The 18,576-nt window shown below is 42.5% G+C and overlaps 1 protein-coding gene across 1 annotated transcript in view; it reads right to left on the reverse strand.

The window, feature by feature from the left end:
• Positions 1-580: 580 nt before the first annotated feature.
• The window catches only part of Rbl1 (RB transcriptional corepressor like 1), a 55,963-nt gene continuing 37,967 nt past the window's right edge, over positions 581-18,576 (reverse strand). Inside the window, exons 18-22 of the mRNA XM_051143663.1 lie at positions 17,347-17,418; positions 16,069-16,147; positions 11,958-12,106; positions 3,933-4,097; positions 581-751 (exon numbers count right to left, since the gene is read on the reverse strand). Coding sequence (XP_050999620.1) covers positions 581-751; positions 3,933-4,097; positions 11,958-12,106; positions 16,069-16,147; positions 17,347-17,418 — 636 coding nt within the window. The remainder of the gene's footprint in view (positions 752-3,932; positions 4,098-11,957; positions 12,107-16,068; positions 16,148-17,346; positions 17,419-18,576) is intronic.

The raw sequence follows: 18,576 nt of genomic DNA on the forward strand, positions 1-18,576 counted from the left end.
TAGGGTGGTAACATCAGGCTAAGAGGGCCCAGGACTGGAAAGCAGGGAGTGGGACAGTACACGGGCTCAGGTACAAGGCCGCTGTACTCAACGAGGGGAGGAAGACAAGGAGCACAGACAGTCCAGCATGGTGGTGGCACCTAAGGGGCAGTTACTGCAGCAGGCCCAAGGCAGGCTGGCACGTCACCGAGCCCACATACTGTGGGAGCGACCCTCCCTTCAACACGAGGAGACAGTACAAGTATCTCAACTACTCACTGGCTCACGTTAAAAAGGCACAGGAGACATCTGATCATTTTGAAAAGACAGCTAAGAAATAGTTTCTCATTAATTCATCCTAAAAAGTAACTCAAGGAACAAATATTGAAAAATAGTATTAATATTTATAAAGGCACTTAAAACATTTTTTTCTAATGTAACTCAAAACACATGTCTGTCAGAAACATGTTGAATAAATGCTTTTTTAAAAAAGCTTGCTTTTGGTGCAAGCTTTTGTATCACCCTGTGATAAAAGTGTGAAGTGTGGCGGCCCCAGCTTTCTGCAGAACCCGAAAGCGCTTTGATGAGAAGAGGGGCGATGTTAGTGATTTGCTCTCTCACTGACAACATCCTGCAGCCGTTTGAGTAAAACATCATCGTTCTCTTGGCAGAGCCGTTTGGCAGGTGACTCTGCGTCTCCACCGATGGCTATTACACGCTTCTTTGTTTTCTGTTCACCCTGCCTTATCATGTTGTTGATGTCTTTCAAACTCTACAAAAACAAGAGGGCCCGTGTAAGAGGCAGGAGAGAGGAGAGACTGTAAGTAAAGAAGTAAGCCACCCGCCTTCTTCTCCCTTCTGTCTTCCTCCCCATCTAAGCACAGGTATGGAGATTATCTTTTGAATCTACATAAAAGGGTAGCTTTTTGAGTGGTTTTAAAAGACACTATACCTTTCAGCAGTAACTCTAAATGCAGCCTCCAGACCACAGGAAGCAGAGGCACTGAGGGGCTGATGTTAGAATGCAAAGTCACAAGCCTTACTTGTTGAGTCAGGCACTTTGAGGTAGGGCCTAGCAACCCATGTCGTAATGAATTAATTAAATAATAAATTAAATTAATTTTGTTTGTGTCTGTGTGTGTTCTGTTGTATATACAGGGCACATTACTGGCATGCATGTGTACAGAGATCAGGAGTTTTAGAAACCCTTCCAGTGTGGGTCCCTGAGATAGTTTCTCAGGGTTTTCATTGCTGTGACAGCATCATGACCAAAAAGCAAGTTAGGAGGAATGGATTTTTTTTCCCCCCAGTTTTTTGAGACAGGGTTTCTCTGTGTAGCCCTGGCTGTCCTGGACTCACTTTGTAGTCCAGGCTGGCCTTGAACTCACAGTGATCCGCCTGCCTCTGCCTCCCGAGTGCTGGAATTAAAGGCGTGCACCACCAATGCCCAGCTGGGAGAAATGGATTTATTCTGTTTAAATCCCACAGCACTTTTCATCCCTGAAGGAAGTCAGGACAGGAACTCAAGCAGGGCAGGACCCTGGAGGCAGGAGCTGATAGAGAGGTCATGGACGGGTGCTGACATGGTTTGCTAAGACTGCTTTCTTATAGAGCCAAGGGCCACCAGCCCACAAACAGCTGGATCTCAGAGAGGCCCTTCCTCAGCTGAGGCCACTTCCTCCCTGATGACTGTGGCTGGTGTCTCAAGTTGACACAAAACCAGCCAGGACAACCGGCAAGGGCTTTCACTCACTGTGCTTTCTTGCCAGCTGCAACCCAAGTTTCTGCTTGCTTAATCTTTTCATTTATTATTTACTTATTTAATGTGTAGAATGTTTTGTTTGCATAGATGAGTGTATACCATGGGCATGCCTGGTGCCACAGAGGCCAGAAGAGAGTGTCAGATCCAGTGAATAGCATTAGGGATGGTTTGAGCCACCGTATAGGTGCTGGGGATGGAGCCTAGGTTCTCTGAACGAGCAGAGTAATATGTATGTGTACGTACAGCCAAAAAGAAAATCACATATATTAACAACGTATTATTAAATAGTAATAAAAACAACATAGAACACTATATTTATATTCTTATAAATAATAATACACACATATAAAAAACACATACACACTTTAAAAATTTTTTGTGTTTCTGTTGTGGGGCATGTACATGTCACAGCGCACATGTGGGCATCACGGGAGTCCGTTCTCTTCTAATACAAAGGTCTTAGGGATGTCATTCATCATCAGGCTTGGTGGGAAGGGCATAACCTTATTGGTCCTTTTCTCTTCTCTGAGGCAGTCTCATTACATAGCTCAGGTTGGCCTTGAACTACTAGAAGTCTGTCTGCCTATGACCAATGCACTCCTTTGTCTAGTTTAATGGAGTAATGCTTTTAATTTGAAGTGGGAAGATCCACTTTTTTATTTTTTATTTTTAAGTTTTTCTAGACAGGGTTTCTCTGTGTAGTCTTGGCTGTCCTGGACTCGCTTTGTAGACCAGGCTGGCCTCTAACTCACAGCGATCCACCTGCCTCTGCCTCCCAAGTGCTGGGATTAAAGGTGTGTGTCACCACCACCCAGCCTGCAAGCTCTGATGTGCTTACTGACTATCTGGGGATCTTGGTCATGTAAAGATCCTGATTCAGCTGGTGTGGTCTGTGAGTCATCCACGTAATGCTGACACCACAGGATCATGAGAGGTGGTTCCTGAACTGCAGCCCAGTTGTCTAGAGCGAGTGTTAGACCTGGAGCTGCCTGCTAGCTCTTTGTGATCCCACAGGACTGCAGGACAGTACTGTTGTTCAGCACACTCCCCAAGGGATTCCGACTCTGATTTTGGAATCACTACCTTGGATCCCAGATGGTCTGATATCTTCTAAACACCTTTATGAGCAATAAGTCTTGGAGAGGAAATACAAGTCTCATCTTGGCCAATTTTCTTTGACAAATACAGTAAGATCTCAGTAAGTGTGGAACCAAACAGGGGATTGAGGAGTTAAGGAGCTGTTATTGTGCTGATACAATTTGTCCAAATAATACTTATGGCTTCTAGAACCTTAGGATGCTGTTGTGCATATCTCTGACACATCTCCACCAGTGTACTAGGTGAAGACGAAGCTAGCATCTCCATAGGAGTAGCCACAGGAGGAGGCCCCTGTTCTCTAACGTTTCACTAGCCTGGCTGTCATCCATCCATGTACTGACCTTCAAAGCCATCCCATACGGTGAGCATTCCCATAGAGCATGGACTTACAATCCTTACAAGTCTGGGCAGCTAGGACAATCTATGGAGACACTTCTCAAAACAAACCAAAACCTAAACTCCAAGCAAGCAGTGGCCAAAGAGATGGCTCAGTGGTTAACAGCACTAGCTGCTCTTCCTGAGCACCCACATGCAGCGCACGTTTGTTTGAAACTCCAGTTCCAGAAACCCCGATGCCACCTTCTAGCTTCCAGACAGACATGCACTCACATATAATAATCAAGTAAAAAATTAACAAACAGAAAACAACAACTTTGTTTTTGGTTTTTCAAGACACAGTTTCTCTTTAAAAAAAAAAAAAAAAAAAAAAAAAAAAAAGCCAGGAGTGGTGGTGCACACCTTTACTCCCAGTACTTGGGAGGCAGAGGCAGGTGGTTCAATATAAGTTCAAGGCCAAGTGAGTTCCAGGCCAGCCAAGGCTACACAGAGAAACCCTATCTTGAAAAACCAAAACCAACCAACTAAACAAACACTGTTTAAAAAAAAAAAACCAAACCAAAAAACAGTATCTTAACATTCCTTGAAACACCCCATGAGTTAAACTATCTCAACTGAATGTAATGCTCTCTTTACTTTTGTGGTATAGTTACTTGAAATCCAACTTTTCATTAAGTTACTTGAAAACTTTAACTTGAAATCCATCCCTGACCAGGAATGTAAGGAAGTACTCTAACGTGAGGTCTGCACCACATACCTTGGAAGGGCTGCCATTGAACTTGTACAGCAGAGCACTCCTGGGGGTAAGGCCTGATCCATTTTTGTGTGGTGAAACATAAATGGAATGCTGCTGGGAAATGCGGCGTGGGGAGCCTGGCTGTTGCTTAATATGTGGGAAAGGAGAGAGGGGCGGAGCATCCATCTAAAATAATCCAGAAATCATATTCTTAAGACAAATGATTAAAAAAAACATATTTTAATCCTTGTAGCAATTTTTTGTTAGAAGATTTTATTAATAGCTGAAAAAGGCAAAAAAGTTATTATTCATTGTTTGCAGTAACTTACCTTTTTGGATCACCAGAGAAATTCTATAACTTAGTTTTGAAGATGGTGGACAAGCTGGGCACACTGGCATGTTTGTAATCCCAGTGCTCAGGAGCTGAGGCAGGAGTTCTAGGCTAGCCTGGGCTATGTCTCCAAAACAACAACAACCAAACAACTGGGACAAATAAGCAGGCTGGTAAGCCAGGGACATGTGGAACCCTGTGCTCATGCCATGAAGGTAAGAACAGGGCTTGGGCTCATTCAACTCCAAGTATCATAAAACACACAAAGCAGCCCCTGCACCACAAAACGAAAGCAAACCACAACCAAGTTTCATTGGCTAATAAAGATGAACATAAAGAAAATAAATTTCTAAGTGATGCCAAAGAAAGCACAAGTCAGCTGAATGAATGGCAAATGTAACCGAGGACTTGAAAAGAGAAGTACTGAAGAGAACTCAGGGAAAGCCTGACAAGGAGAATAGATGAGGTGGAAGACAGTATCACGTCTCAAAGACAACGTAAAGGAACTAGACCATGCAAGCAAAGAAAATACAAACATTTCCAAAAACCTCGGAAAGGTGTGACAGGGCCCTAGACCTTAGCACAACTGACTCCATGATGGAAGTGCCACTCAGGCTGTAAAACTCTGCATGTAGACAGCACCACCTGGAAAAACTAAAACAAAGGCCTAATCCATCAAAGCCCAAAGTTCTGGTAAAGTCTCTAAATATACTAACGCAAGGTTTCTGGCTTCTATACTTTTGCTTCAGGCTAAGTGTTCTTGTTAACTGAAGTATGTCAACCCAGGGCATGGTTTTTGTGCTTAAAAGCTAAAGGTAATATACAGTAAGCTAATAGCCAACATCAAATTAAATGGAAACTAAAAGTAATTTCACTAAAATCAGGAACAAGACAAGGCTGCCTACTCTTTCTGTATATATTCAATAATGTACTTGAAGTCCTAGCTAGAGCAATAAGAAAACTAAGGGAGATCAAGGGATACAAATTGAAAAGGAAAAAGTCAAACTATCACTATTCACAGATGGTATGATAGTATTTTACCCCAAAAATTCTACCAGGGAACTCCTTTAGCTGATAAACACCTTCAGCAAAGTGGCTGGATACAAAATTAACTAAAAAAAACAAACAAGAACAAAAACCCAGTAGCCCTCTTATATATACAAACAATAAGCAGGCTGAGAAAGAAATTAGGGAAATACTCTTCACAATAGCCACAAATAATATAAAATATCATGGTGTAACTCTAAGCAAACAAGCAAGACCTGTATGCCAAGAACTTCAAGTCTTTGAGGAAAGAAATTGAAGAAGATATTAGAAGATGCAAAGATCTCCCATGCTCTTGGATTGGCAGGATTAACAGTGAAAATGAGGGCTGGGTGTGGTGGCGCACGCCTTTAATCCCAGCACTTGGGAGGCAGAGGTGAGTGGGTCACTGTGAGTTCAAGGCCAGCCTGGTCTATAAAGTGAGTTTAGGACAGCCAAGGCTACACAGAGAAATCCTATCTGGAAAAACAAACACCACCACCACCACCACCACCACCACCACCGTGAAAATGGCATCTTTTCAAAAGCAATCTATAGACTCAACACAATTCCAACACAGTTTGTTTGTTTTGTTTTTGTTTTTTGAGACAGAGTTTCTCTGTGTAGCCAAGCCCTGGCTGTCCTGGACTCACTTTGTAGACAAGGCTGGCCTCGAACTCACAGAGATCCACCTGCCTCTGCCTCCTGAGTGCTGGGATTGAGGGCGTGCGCCACCACACCTGGCTCTTCCAACACAATTCTTTATGAAAAACAAACAAACAAAAAAAACCCAGGTTAGCTAAAATGATCCTGTACAATAAAAACTTCTGGAGGTATCTCCATCCCTGATTTCAAGCTGTAGAACAGAACAATAGTAATAAAAAACACTGATGTTGGCATAAAAACAGACAGGTTGACTAATGGAATCTAATCAAAGACCCAGAAATAAACCCACATACCTACAAACACTTGTTTTTTTTACAAAGAAGCCAAAACCATACAGTTGGGGGGGGGGGCATATTCAACAAACGCTGCTGGTCTGATTGGATGTCTGCATGGAGAAGAATGTAAACACGCACAGAACTCCAGTCCAAGTGGACCACAGACTTCAACATAAAACCAAACATATTAAACCTATTAGAAGAAAAGGAGGGAACAGCATGAATGCATAGGCACAGGAGACAACTTCCTCAACAGAGCACCAACAGCTCAGGCTCTAAGATCAACAATTAACAAATGGGACCTCATGAAACCGAAACGCTTCTGTAAGGCAAGGGACACCATCAATAGGACAAAATGGCAGCCTGCATATTGGGGAAAGATCTTCACTAACCCTACATCTGAGAGAGGACTAATATTCAAAATTTATAAAGAACTCAAGAAACTAGATACCAACAAACCAAATATAACCCAGTTAAAAAATGAGGGACAGAGCTAAACAGAATTCTCAACAAAGGAATCTCCAAGAAGCACTCAAAGAAATATTCAATGTCCCTAGTCATCAGGGAAGTACAAATCAAAAAGACTCTGAGATTTCATCTTACATCTGTCAGAATAGCTAAGATCAAAAACCCAAGTGACAGCACATACTGGCAAGGACGTGGAGCAAGGGGAACACTCCTCCATTGCTGGTGGGAGGGCAAACCTGTATAACCACTTTGAAAATCAACTAGGCAGTTCCTCAGAAAATTGGGAACAGTTTTGCCTCCAGACCCAGCTATACCACTCCTGGGCATATACCAGAAAGATGCTCCACCATACAACAAGGACACTTGCTCAACTATGTTCACAGCAGCTTTATTTGTAATAACCAGAAACTGGAAACAACCTAGATGTCCCTCAACAGAAGAAGAGATAAAGAAAATGTGGTGCATTTACACAATGGACTACTACTCAGCTATTTAAAACAAGGATGCCATGAAATATGCAGGTAAATTATGCAACTAGAAAATATCCTGAGTGAGGTAACCCAGACCCAGAAAGACAAGCATGGTATGTATTCACTTATAAGTGGATATTAGCCATAAAGTACAGCATAACCACACTGCAATCCACAGATCCAAAGGAGCTAAGTAACAAGGTCCAAGGAGGAAGCTTGAACTCACTCAGAGAGGAAATATAATAGACACTGGAGGTAGGTGGATGGAGGGAACTGGGTAGGAGAAGGGGTTGGGAGGGGAACAAGAGGGATCAAGTGTGGAGAGGACTGAGGGAGAGAGAACTGAAATTGGTGTGGGGTCAGCTCTGGGATGAACCAGAAACCTAGGACAAGAGAAACTCCCAGGGATCTATGAGGATGTACGCAGCTAAGACTCCTAGCAACAGGGAATATAAAATCTGAAATGGCTGTCTCTTATAACCAGGCAAGACTTCCAATGGAGGGATAGGAACAACAACCCATCCACAAAAACGTTTAACCCAAAATTTGTCTCACCTACAAGAAGTGTAAAGATAAAGATGGAGCAGAAATTGAGGGAATGGCCAATCAGGACTGGCCCAACTTGAGACCCACTCCCATGAGAAAGAGCCAACTCCTATACTATTAATGATATTCTGCTATCCTCACAAACAGAGTCTGGCATAGCTGAGAGGATTCAGCCAGCAGCTGATGGAAACAGGTCCAAAGACCCACAGCCAAAATAGGTAGAGCTTGGAGAATCTTGTGGCAGAAAGGGGCGAAGAATTAAAGGAGCCAGAGAGGCCAAGGATGCCACAGAAAACCTACAGAATCAATTAACTTGCCAGAGGAGGATACAAGTACTTGCTAGTTTTTAGAGATACCTTTCTGGCTGAGTAGAAGTTCCCCATCCACACCGAAACTGCTCAAATAGTAGTTTAAAAACTCCTCTAGGAATTGGTCCCAGCAATGGGGTCCATCAATGGCCAAGCTTTCATAGCCAAAATTTCTCAATTAATAGTTAAAGCTATAGACATAGACTGAAAACCTCATTGTGTTCATAGAAGCCTGGTAATCAATCAATCAATAAACTCATTAAATAAATAAATAACCTCATTGTGCTCACTATTCTGGTAATCAATCAATAAATAAGCAAATAAATAAAAAGCAGGGCATTAAAAAAAAAACCCTCTAACAAAACTCTCATTAGAGTCTAGCAAAGGGCAGACAGACCTCATTTCATTGCTTTGCTTTGGGGTGTTCACTATACCCCACGTAGAGAAGGACTTATCCCTATGAGATTATGTTTGGAAGAACACACACACACACACACACACACACACACACACACACACACACACAGTTTCTCAGGCTCAGAGACCAGCAGTTGACAATGTTCTAACTAGTCCTTTCTCAAGTTACTACAGGCCCTCCAGTTTCCCTAAGGGTTATCCATTGAACCATCTGATAGGCTCGGCTGCCCTCAGAGTCCACCACCAGTCTCCCCTTGTTTGAATTTAGAGGTACCATCTGGGTGAAGCAGGTAGCCAAAAGAAGACCGGAAACACCCTGGAAAGGACCCTACAAACTGATTCTCCACTCCTACAGCTGTGAAGGTAGCTGGCACTACATCATGGATCCACCACACCTAGGTCAAGAAAGTGACAGCCACAGACACCACTGCCAATGGACTGTCTCTAGACTATGGACTCATTAAAAGGAAGGCTTCATTGGGCTGCAGGCCCTTCCACTCCTTTCCCCTCTATCTCCTCCAGAGTCTCATGTTTGGTATAAATACAGGGTTATGGTCCAACCCCACCGCCTTCAGGCCTGGAAGTGGGAACTGGGGAAGACAAAAGGTGATAATTAGCGTGACTACAGACCAGCAACCCATATTCCATCTTTACCCTTACTTACTGATGTCCACTTTAAATGTCTGGTTGTATTGGAAAAAGGAAAGATATGAGTGTTTACCTTTTGAGATAGGAACACAGAGTTTACAATTCTATGCCTGCCCTGCAGCTGGGCCTCCTAGTTGACAGCAATAAGGAAGTTTGCACTGCAAACACTGGGGTTGTGAAACTGAAGCTTCCTGAAAAATTTCTTAGAAAAGATTCTGGCCTCTGGGAACCAGGACAAACCTGGGGAATCAGGCTCTAAGCTGCAGGAAGGGACCTGGGTATAGCTAATCGTTCTCAGCCAAAAATCAGCTAGGATTGCTTGTTATGCTTAGACACTCAGCCCCTAGACCATGCAGGAAAAGGAATTAACCAGCCTGTCAGCCCACTGACCAACAAAACTCAATGTGACTGGGGAAAGCCCAAATTACTGGTAGAGGACTTAGAAGGTGGTGAAAATTGTCTAATATCCAAAACCTTTAACCTAGGCACTGCCCTTATTCTGATGCCTGCTGTTCTGCCTTGCAGGATAACTTAACCGGAACCAGCAATATCTCCAAGCCCTGAGACTGATTGGTGGAAGTGTACTAATGGTTTGATTAAATGTGCCTCTTCTGATGCTTTGCAAACTAAGCAGGTTGATCAGGACCCAGAAGTATTAAAATTTTCTATTTCTGATTTAAACAACAGATTCCCTTGTAGAAACGATCCTACAAAGCTGGAGAGGCTGGGATTTACTTCTCATGAGATACAGGAAGCTATGTATGGCTTTGGGAGAAACCTGCTGTTTTTATGCTCACTGATCAGGAGTAACTAAAATATCTTGACATGGTAGGGAAAAACCTCAAAAAGAGAAAAGATCATTGGTGCCAGTCTTGTTCTTTTGGTGTCCCTGGCTAGCTACTCTGCTATCAGCATGGGCTGGGTGTTCAGTTCTCCTGCTGATTGGATTCCATCTTAAACTATATGGCCAATTATGTATCAGTTCAGTGAAATTAATGGTCCTTAGAACCAACCACACCTATTCAGAGCAGAATGATTTAACTAATTCACTAAGACCAACAGTGAGTGTAACAGGGCCCCAGGCCTTAGCACAACAGCCATTCAGGCTGTAACACTCAGTACATGGACAGCACCACTTGGAAAAACTAAAACAAAGACCTAATCTATCAAAGTCCAAAGTTCTGGGAAAGTCCCTAAATATACTAACTTTTAGGCTTCTGCAGTTCTGCTTCTGGCCATCTTTTCTTGTTAACTTTAGTATGTCAACCCAGGATACATTTTTGTGCTTAAAGGCTCACCCTGAGAAAGGCTCGGTGCTACACTGGGATCCCAACACCCTGTGTAGTTGCTGACCGGCTAATAAAGGCTTTCTATTGGCTTAAACCCATGTCCAAGCAGTCTTCTGTGGTGAATACCCCATAACAAAAGGAGCACACAGGAGCTATGGTAAACCATGAAAAGACCAAATCTTTGACTAGAGAAAGAGAAGAAGGAAGAGAGCTTCAGGCCAGTGGCACAGACCAGATTTTCAAAAAGATCAGAGAAAACGTCTCCTAACTATCAAAAGACACACTCATACAGATACAAGCCCACAGAGCACAACTAGACAAGGCCAGAAAAGAAGCTCTCCAAGGCATGTCAAAGTTAAATAATTTATTTAATTTTAATTTATGTGCATTGACATGAGGGTGTCAGATCTTGGAGTCACAGACTGTTGTGAGCTGCCGTGTGGGTGCTGAGAAGAGCAGAGCTATTAACCACCGAGTCATCTCTCCAGGCCCATATCAAAATTAAAACAAAATACACAAAACAAAAAACCAAAAGTATTGAAAACTGAAAGGAGGAAAAGTAAAAAGTTGCACATAAAGTAACACATCAGAATAACAGCTGATTTCTCAGTGGAAACTCTGAAAGCCAGAAGAGGCTGAAATGCGCTCAGAAGTTCTAAAAAGACCCAGGCGTGGTGGCGCGCACCTGTAATCCCAGCACTCAGGAGGCAGAGGCAGGTGGATCTCCATGAGTTTGAGGCCAGCCTGGTCTACAAAGTGAGTCCAGGACAGCCAAGTCTACACAGAGAAACCCTGTATCAAAAAAATAAAACAAAACAAACCTCCCCCCCCAAAAGTTCTAAAAAGACCTAAATTACTGTACCCAGCAAAACTATCTGCCATAGTTAAAAAAAAAAAAAAAAAACCCAAAAATTTATGTTCACCATAGCAACTCTAAGGAGAACACTAGAAGCAATACTTTGAACTAAAAAGAGGAAGAAGCATAGGAAAACAAACAAAGCTGTAATCAATGAAATACAAAACACAACTAAGAATACAAACAGAAAACAAACAAACAAAAATCCAAAACAACCAAGAAAATATTTGCAATTACACAAAACTCAACAAAAACTTAAAAATATTGATCGACTAAACTCTCCAATCAAAAGACAAAGAGTAGCTAAATGCAGGTGTGGTGGCACACGCCAGTACCTGGGAGACAGAGGAAGGAGGATCTCTGTGAACTGGGGGTCATTGGGGTCTACACATTGAGTTCTAGGACAGAACAGTCAGAGCTACATAGTGAGACTCTGTCTCAAAAGAAACACACACACACACACACACACACACATACACACACATATACACACACACTCATATTCTCTCTCTCCAAAATCTTGTTTCCATTGTCTACGGATTATTCAACACAAGTGGTCAGTCCTAAAATCATATATACAAATGCCACACCTAAATGGACTCAGAATAATAAAGAAAAAGAAGCCATCAATTTGAGAGGGGGTAGGGTAGGCATGGGAAGGACAGAAAGTGGGAGAGAGAAATGATGTAAATACAGTCTAAATAAAATTTAAAAATTTTTTGAAGAAAGTAGCAAGACTTAAAACTTACTATATGGTCCTGATTGGACAGGTCATATTTCAATGCAAATGACTTCACTCTTCCTACATATATTGTATTGTAGAATTTGATGAGATCACCTCTTTCCTCTTTCACTGGTTCACTGGAACAGTTGGGCGTCTTTGTGGCATCTTCTATGTCTGTTAAGAAGAATTCATCATGTGACAGAACAGAAAACATATTTCACAAGGGCCGTTTCTCAGCTCACTGCCCCGATGGCCTTTATTAAAGGGGAACCAGCTCTGTTAGTTCTTTTTTTTTTGGTTTTTCGAGACAGGGTTTCTCTGTGTAGCCTTGGCTGTCCTGGACTCACTTTGTAGACCAGGCTGGCCTCGAACTCACAGCGATCCGCCTGCCTCTGCCTCCCAAGTGCTGGGATCAAAGGCGTGCGCCACCACGACCGGCTGCTCTGTTAGTTCTTATGCAACTCTACAAACGGGTGGCAAGGAAACCCCTGAGCTTCAGCGTACAACCGGTTGTCTGAAGAAGGCAGAATGACTCTAAAAGGCAAAGCATATATTTATAGGTTAAGAAAGAGGCAAAGTGAGCTGGTGTGGAGGTGCACACCTTTGATGCCAGTGCATAGAGTTCCAGGCTTAAAAAAGAAAACAAAAATCAAGATGAACTGCTTGTGTTTATCTTTTTGCAAATGCAAGGAAAGCAGGTAGTAGGGTTTGTGTTTGTTTTCAGACGGCTTCACTCTGTAGTAGGAGATAACCTCAAACTTGTAGCCATCTTCTTGCCTCAGGCTCCAGAGCATTGGGATTTAGGTCTGAGCCACCACAGCTGCACACACAATCTCATAGCTATGCAGTCACTAGGACTTCTGTTTCTCTTGTGTGACAGGACCTCCAGTTTTCAGTTGTAGAAAAAACACAAAGTTTGCCCCAAGGTGCTTTTTATCTGTTGGCATCGCTCAGAACGGACTTTAAGCAGAGCTGTAGTCTGCTCACTGTTTAGGGAAAGTGTTTTCTTTTTTTGAGACAGGGTTTCTCTCTGTGTAGTCCTAGCTGTCCTAGAACTAGCTCTGTAGACCAGGCTGGCCTCAAACTCACAGAGATCCATCAGCATCTACCGCCTGAGTGCTGGCACTTAAGGTATGCACTAGCCACCATGGCTGGACTGTTTCTTAACAGTAATGACGAACCCACTCAAAGAAACTCAGCATATCAAAAATGAGTTATTGTTTTCAATAGAGTTGAAGCATGCCTTCGCTTTAGGATAGCCAGAAAACAGAGTCCAGGGCCATGCAACCTCAGGGAATCTCTCAAAGGGTCTCACACCTAATTTGGATGTCATGTCCCACAGCAAAGTGCTGTGGATTAAAGTCAGGGTCTGCACATGTTAGAAACATGCTCTTCTGACCGCCACGAACACCTGTACACATGTGAGCATACACAGATCACACACACATATATACATTTTAAAAAATAGTTAAAACTAAATAAACAAGAGTTGGAGCAATACCCCAATGGTTAAAAGCACTTTTTGCTCTTGCTGAGGACAAGGATTTAGTTCTCAGCATCTATATAGTGGCTCACATCCCATCCAGTTCCAGGGGATCTGACACCTTCTTCTGGCCTTTAAAAGTACTGTATGCATGTGGTGCACAGACATGCAGCATCTATACACATTAAAACATTTTTTTAAAGTCTCCAAAACCTCCACGATTCTAGTCCTTAAAAATAAAATAGAACAAACTAGGTATTTGCCTCTGCCAACTAGAGATGCTGCTTTTGCCACGCTGCACCCTGCACAGCCTCAGACTCTTGCAGAACCTCCTCGTCAACAAGAAGGCCTTTACCAGAAATGGTCCCTCAGCCTCTTCAACTTTTAGAAGTGTAAGACATAAATTTCTGTTTTTTCTTAATCATATAATCTCAGATATCTTGTTACTGCAACAGAAATACACTCAGGAACTTAGTAATAGCTGCCGTACAGCAATCTCATCACATGGGTCAACTGCAATTATTTAATGTTTTCATTAGATTATAAATTTCAGTGTTAAAGAAAAGCATACTGAATAGTTTAGATCTGTGATTTGAAAAATTTCCAAGGATTTAAAGTGCAAGTGGAAAAGAAAAAACGAAAACCATCCAAGGTCATGGACACACAGTTCTGCATCCCAGGATGATACAGGAACATATGAGCAAAGAACATGCAGGAAGCAGTTCTGTGCTGAGGCACCGTTTGGGACACAAGCCGGGGAAAACTCTGTCCAGCTTCTTAAGGGACTACTCAGCAACTGCGGCTGGCTCCTTTGCACAGACTGCCATTAGTCTTCAGACTGAGAAGACTCAGACTGTGATCCTTGCCATGTAACAATGGAGGAGGTAGGGCCATGGAGATGGCTGCTGACAACGAACCACCTTATGAGAGCTCTGCAAAAGCAGTTAGCACTCTTGACTGCTGAGCCATCTCTCTAGTTCCTGTGCTTGCTTCTTCAAAATAATTCTTGGGTCAGAGCTGTAGCTCAGTTGGTGGAGTGCTGGTCTAGCATATACCAAGTTCTGGATTCCATGCTCAGCACCTGATAAACTACATGGTGCCATAAGCATTTAATCCTAGAGCTCAGGAGGTAGAAGAGTCAGAATTGCAAGGTCACCCTGATACACAAGGAGTGTGAGATTAGCCTGGGCTAGGAAGCTTGTCTCAAAAAACAAAAACAAACAAACTCCACACATTAGGCAATGAACCCAGAAGCTTCTGTTATTTTTGCCTGCTTTATTCTTTTACGTAATTCCCACTGCCTCAGGAATAATATACATAATAAACAGAAGTAAATGTGACCTACATACCCTGAGAGTCAGATTCTGAAAGACTGTTAATGCTGTTACAGTTTACATCTGAACTGTGAGCTACAGGCTCACAGCTAAAGCCTTGACTCCCACCTAGTGGAGTTATCTTGGGAGGAAGTACAAGTTTTAGGAGACAGGACCTAGTTGAAGGAAGAAAGGCTCTAGAGGTGGGTCTTTAAGTATTCAGTGCCAAGTCTCTCCCTTGTCCTTCCTGCTGTCACCCACCATAACGCCTGCTTCCTGATAGCCCAGAAATAATGGAGTCAGCTGACCATGGAATGAAAACTCTGAATTCATGTGCTAAAATAAATCTTGTCTTTTTTCTTCGCTTCTTTTAAATTGTTTCTTTCAGGTATGTGTTCCTGCTACAAAAATGTAGCACACTGACTGGGACTTTGTTGACTGAGATCTTTGAAGTTTACATCCCAGTCACTTGTCTGTGTGGCTTTTCCTGCTGCTGTGATACAATACTCTGAAATCACTTAAGGAAAGTGGGTTTGTTTGGCGCATGGTTCAAGGGTACCCTCCATCATGACAGGGATGTCACGGCAGCAGAAGCCTGACCCAGATGGTCAAGGTGCATCCAGTCAGAAAGCAGAGAACTCAGTTTCCTCATGGTCTGAAGTCTAGGGCCCAACCCCAGGGAGTGGTGCTGCCCACCTCAATGACCCTCATTGTGACAACCCTCATAATTGTGCCTGGAGGCTTCCTAGGAGATGCCAGGTTTTATCAAGTTGGCAATCAACACTAACCAAGCCAACACTGCAGTGATGCAGAGCTGTGCAATTCAAAAGTTGTCTTTAGGTCTAAAAGTGCAGTGGTAGAGTGCTTGCCTGGCATCCTTAAAACTTTGGGTTTAATCTCTAGCACTACAAAGGAAAACAGGAAGGGGCTGGAGAGATGGAGTGGTTAAAAGCATGTCCTGCTCTTGTAGAGGACACAGTTTAGTTCATACCAGACAGATCACAAGTGCCTGTGACTCCAGCTCAGGGCACCAACACCCTCTTCTGGCCTCCACAGGCACCTACAGTCAGTCAGTCAGTCAGTCAGTCAGTCAGTCAGTCAGTCTCTCTCTCTATGTCTCTCTCTCTCTCTCTCTCTCTCTCTCTCTCTCTCTCTCTCTCTCTCTATGTCTCTCTCTCTCTCTCTCACACACACACATAAACAATAATTCTTTAAAAACACTGAGAGTGTATTGCTTCTTCCACCTACGCTGTAAGTCCATGTTGTCTGATGCCTACTATACTGTGTGCAGTGTAGTCAAAGGAGTGTTATGTATAGCACGTTAAGTTGGATAAGCTTACCACCATCTGTCATCTCATAATCACCATTGTATGTCACAACTTCTCTTGGAATACTTTTCAAGAGAACACTCCTATATACCTACAAGCCAGAGGGGGAGACATCACTCAGTCACTAAGGAATACAAATTAAACAAAACCCAAACAAGAGCAAAATAAAGTCAGTTAAGAAATATCTCTCATGTGAATTATCACCAAAGAGTTAAAATAATATTAACTCTCCTAAGTACAGATCAAAAACCAAAAACAAGTCTTTGACTTGCTTACTTATAGTTACACCAAGATACTTTATGTTTTTGTGTCTACTGTGAGGGGTATTGTTCCCCTAATTTCTTTCTCAGTCCATTTGTCTTTTGTACACAGGAGGGCTACTGATTTTTTTTTTAGTTAATTATGTATCCACCCACTTTGTTGAAGGTGTTTATCAGCCATAGGAGTTCCCTGGTAGAAATTTGGGGACACTTATGTATACGATCACAACATACGAAAATAGTGATGCTTTGACTTCTTCCTTTCCAATTTGTATCCTCTTCCTCCCTCTCTCCCAGACAGGGTTTCTCTGTGTAGCCTTGGCTGTCCTGGACTCACTTTGTAGACCAGGCTGGCCTCAAACTCACGGATCCACCTGCCTCTGCCTCCCAAACAATTTGTATCCTCTTGATCTCCTTGAGTTGTTTTATTGCTCTAGCTAGGACTTCAAATACTATATCGAAGAGCTACAGACTCTAATGCCCAATCATTGATTACTTCTCCCTGGTAGGGTTGGCCTTGCTGGGCCACAGAGGAAGAGGATGCAGGCAGTCCTGATGAGACTTGTCACACCTTTAATTGCAGCACTCACAGGGCAGAGGCAGACAGATCTTTGTGAATTTGAGGCCAGCCTGGTCTATACAGTTAGCTCCTGGTCAGCTAGGGCTACATAATGAGCCCCTGTTTCAAACAAAACAAAGCAAAATAAAACCCAACAGTGAAATGTTGTTATTATATATATTTTGCTAGGTTTTCTAGTGAAAAATGCCTCTCCTCCTAAAATGGACAAAAGTTAGTCCAGCCTGTGTGAGAAGTGCATGCACAATGTGGATGAGGCAGCAGAGCCGGGGTCCCTGGCCTCAGCCTAAGCTGTCCTTTAACACAACTATTCCTTGAATTTCCTGGCATCAATTAAACCAGAGAATCCAAACTACAATAAGACTATCAAGTAACCACCTTTTATATGTCTTGACAACAAAGAAATGGCACAAAAACCTATTTTTGCACAGTAGGAAAAATAATGTAACTCACATGACTGTTAGCTTGGGGCTGATTTCTATAACTTTTCATTATTTCTTGAAAAGTTCTTTCCTCTTTTGTTACCTAAGGAAAAGAAAAATTGTATTTATATTTTTAATTTTTCTAATATATTTTATATATTTTTTTCACTTTGAAAAATTATATTTATTAACTGCTTTTGAAAGAAAAAAGGTTCTGAACAAAAACTTCAATTATAGGTTGATTCTGAGAGCAGCCTTGCAGAAAGCCATTAACCCCAGGCCAACCTATGACTGAAAACCACATCAGTTATGACTTTTGCTACCTTTAAAGATCAGTCTTTGTGGCCTGGGGTTATGGGGAGACATAGTTTCATTAATCAGAAAACACTAGAGCTGGTATGATAGAACTATACCAAAAATAAATTTTATGAAAAGTGACAGAAGAAAATGAAGAGCTGCTGGACCCCCTGCAGCCTCTGGTTTTATTACTTTTAAGTACTTACTTAAAAGTAAATTACCCACCTAGCAAAGGGCAGAAAGAGGCCTTGCAGTGATCATAAAAGAACTGAGTAGCTGTTACGGGATTAGGGTTTGGATGCCTTGAGAGTGTGTAATACTTAGAAGCCACAGTAGGCCAAGGAAAGGAGAGAGCAGTGATCCAAGAGAGGGCCCTCCTCTTTTCTGTTTCATAACATCAGCTTCTGTTAATCCTTCCCTGATTCACTGTCCATAACACTGAACCCATTTTGTATGATAATGACTTAGAAGTAGAAAAGCCAGAATTCTGACAGATTCTGGAAAAACAAAAATGATTAGTTAAAAACATTTATTAACACTTTGTATAGAGATTTTTTTTTTTTTTTGAGACAGGGTTTTTCTGGCTGGCTTTGAACTCACAGCAGTCCACCTGGTTCTGCCTCCCAGTGTGCTGGGATTAAGGCACGCGCTACTACGCCTGGCATGAGATTTTAAAAATTATTCTTATATGTATGGGCGTTCTGTCCGTATGAGTGCCCATGTACTAAATGCATGTCTGGGGCCAAGGAAGCCAGAGGAGGATCAGATCCCCTAGAACTAGGGTTACAAGAGGTTGTGAGCAGTAATGCGGGTGCTGGGGACTGAACCTGGGTCCTTTGGAAGAGCAGCCAGTGCTCTTAACCTTTGAGCCATCTCTCCAGCACCTGTATAGAGATTTTAAAGCGGTATTGGACAGGACAGTGACAGAGTTTGGAAACATACCCTTCATCTCAAATGCTTAAAA

This window comes from Acomys russatus, chromosome 4 (genome assembly GCF_903995435.1).
Source record: "Acomys russatus chromosome 4, mAcoRus1.1, whole genome shotgun sequence".
NCBI lineage: Eukaryota > Metazoa > Chordata > Mammalia > Rodentia > Muridae > Acomys > Acomys russatus.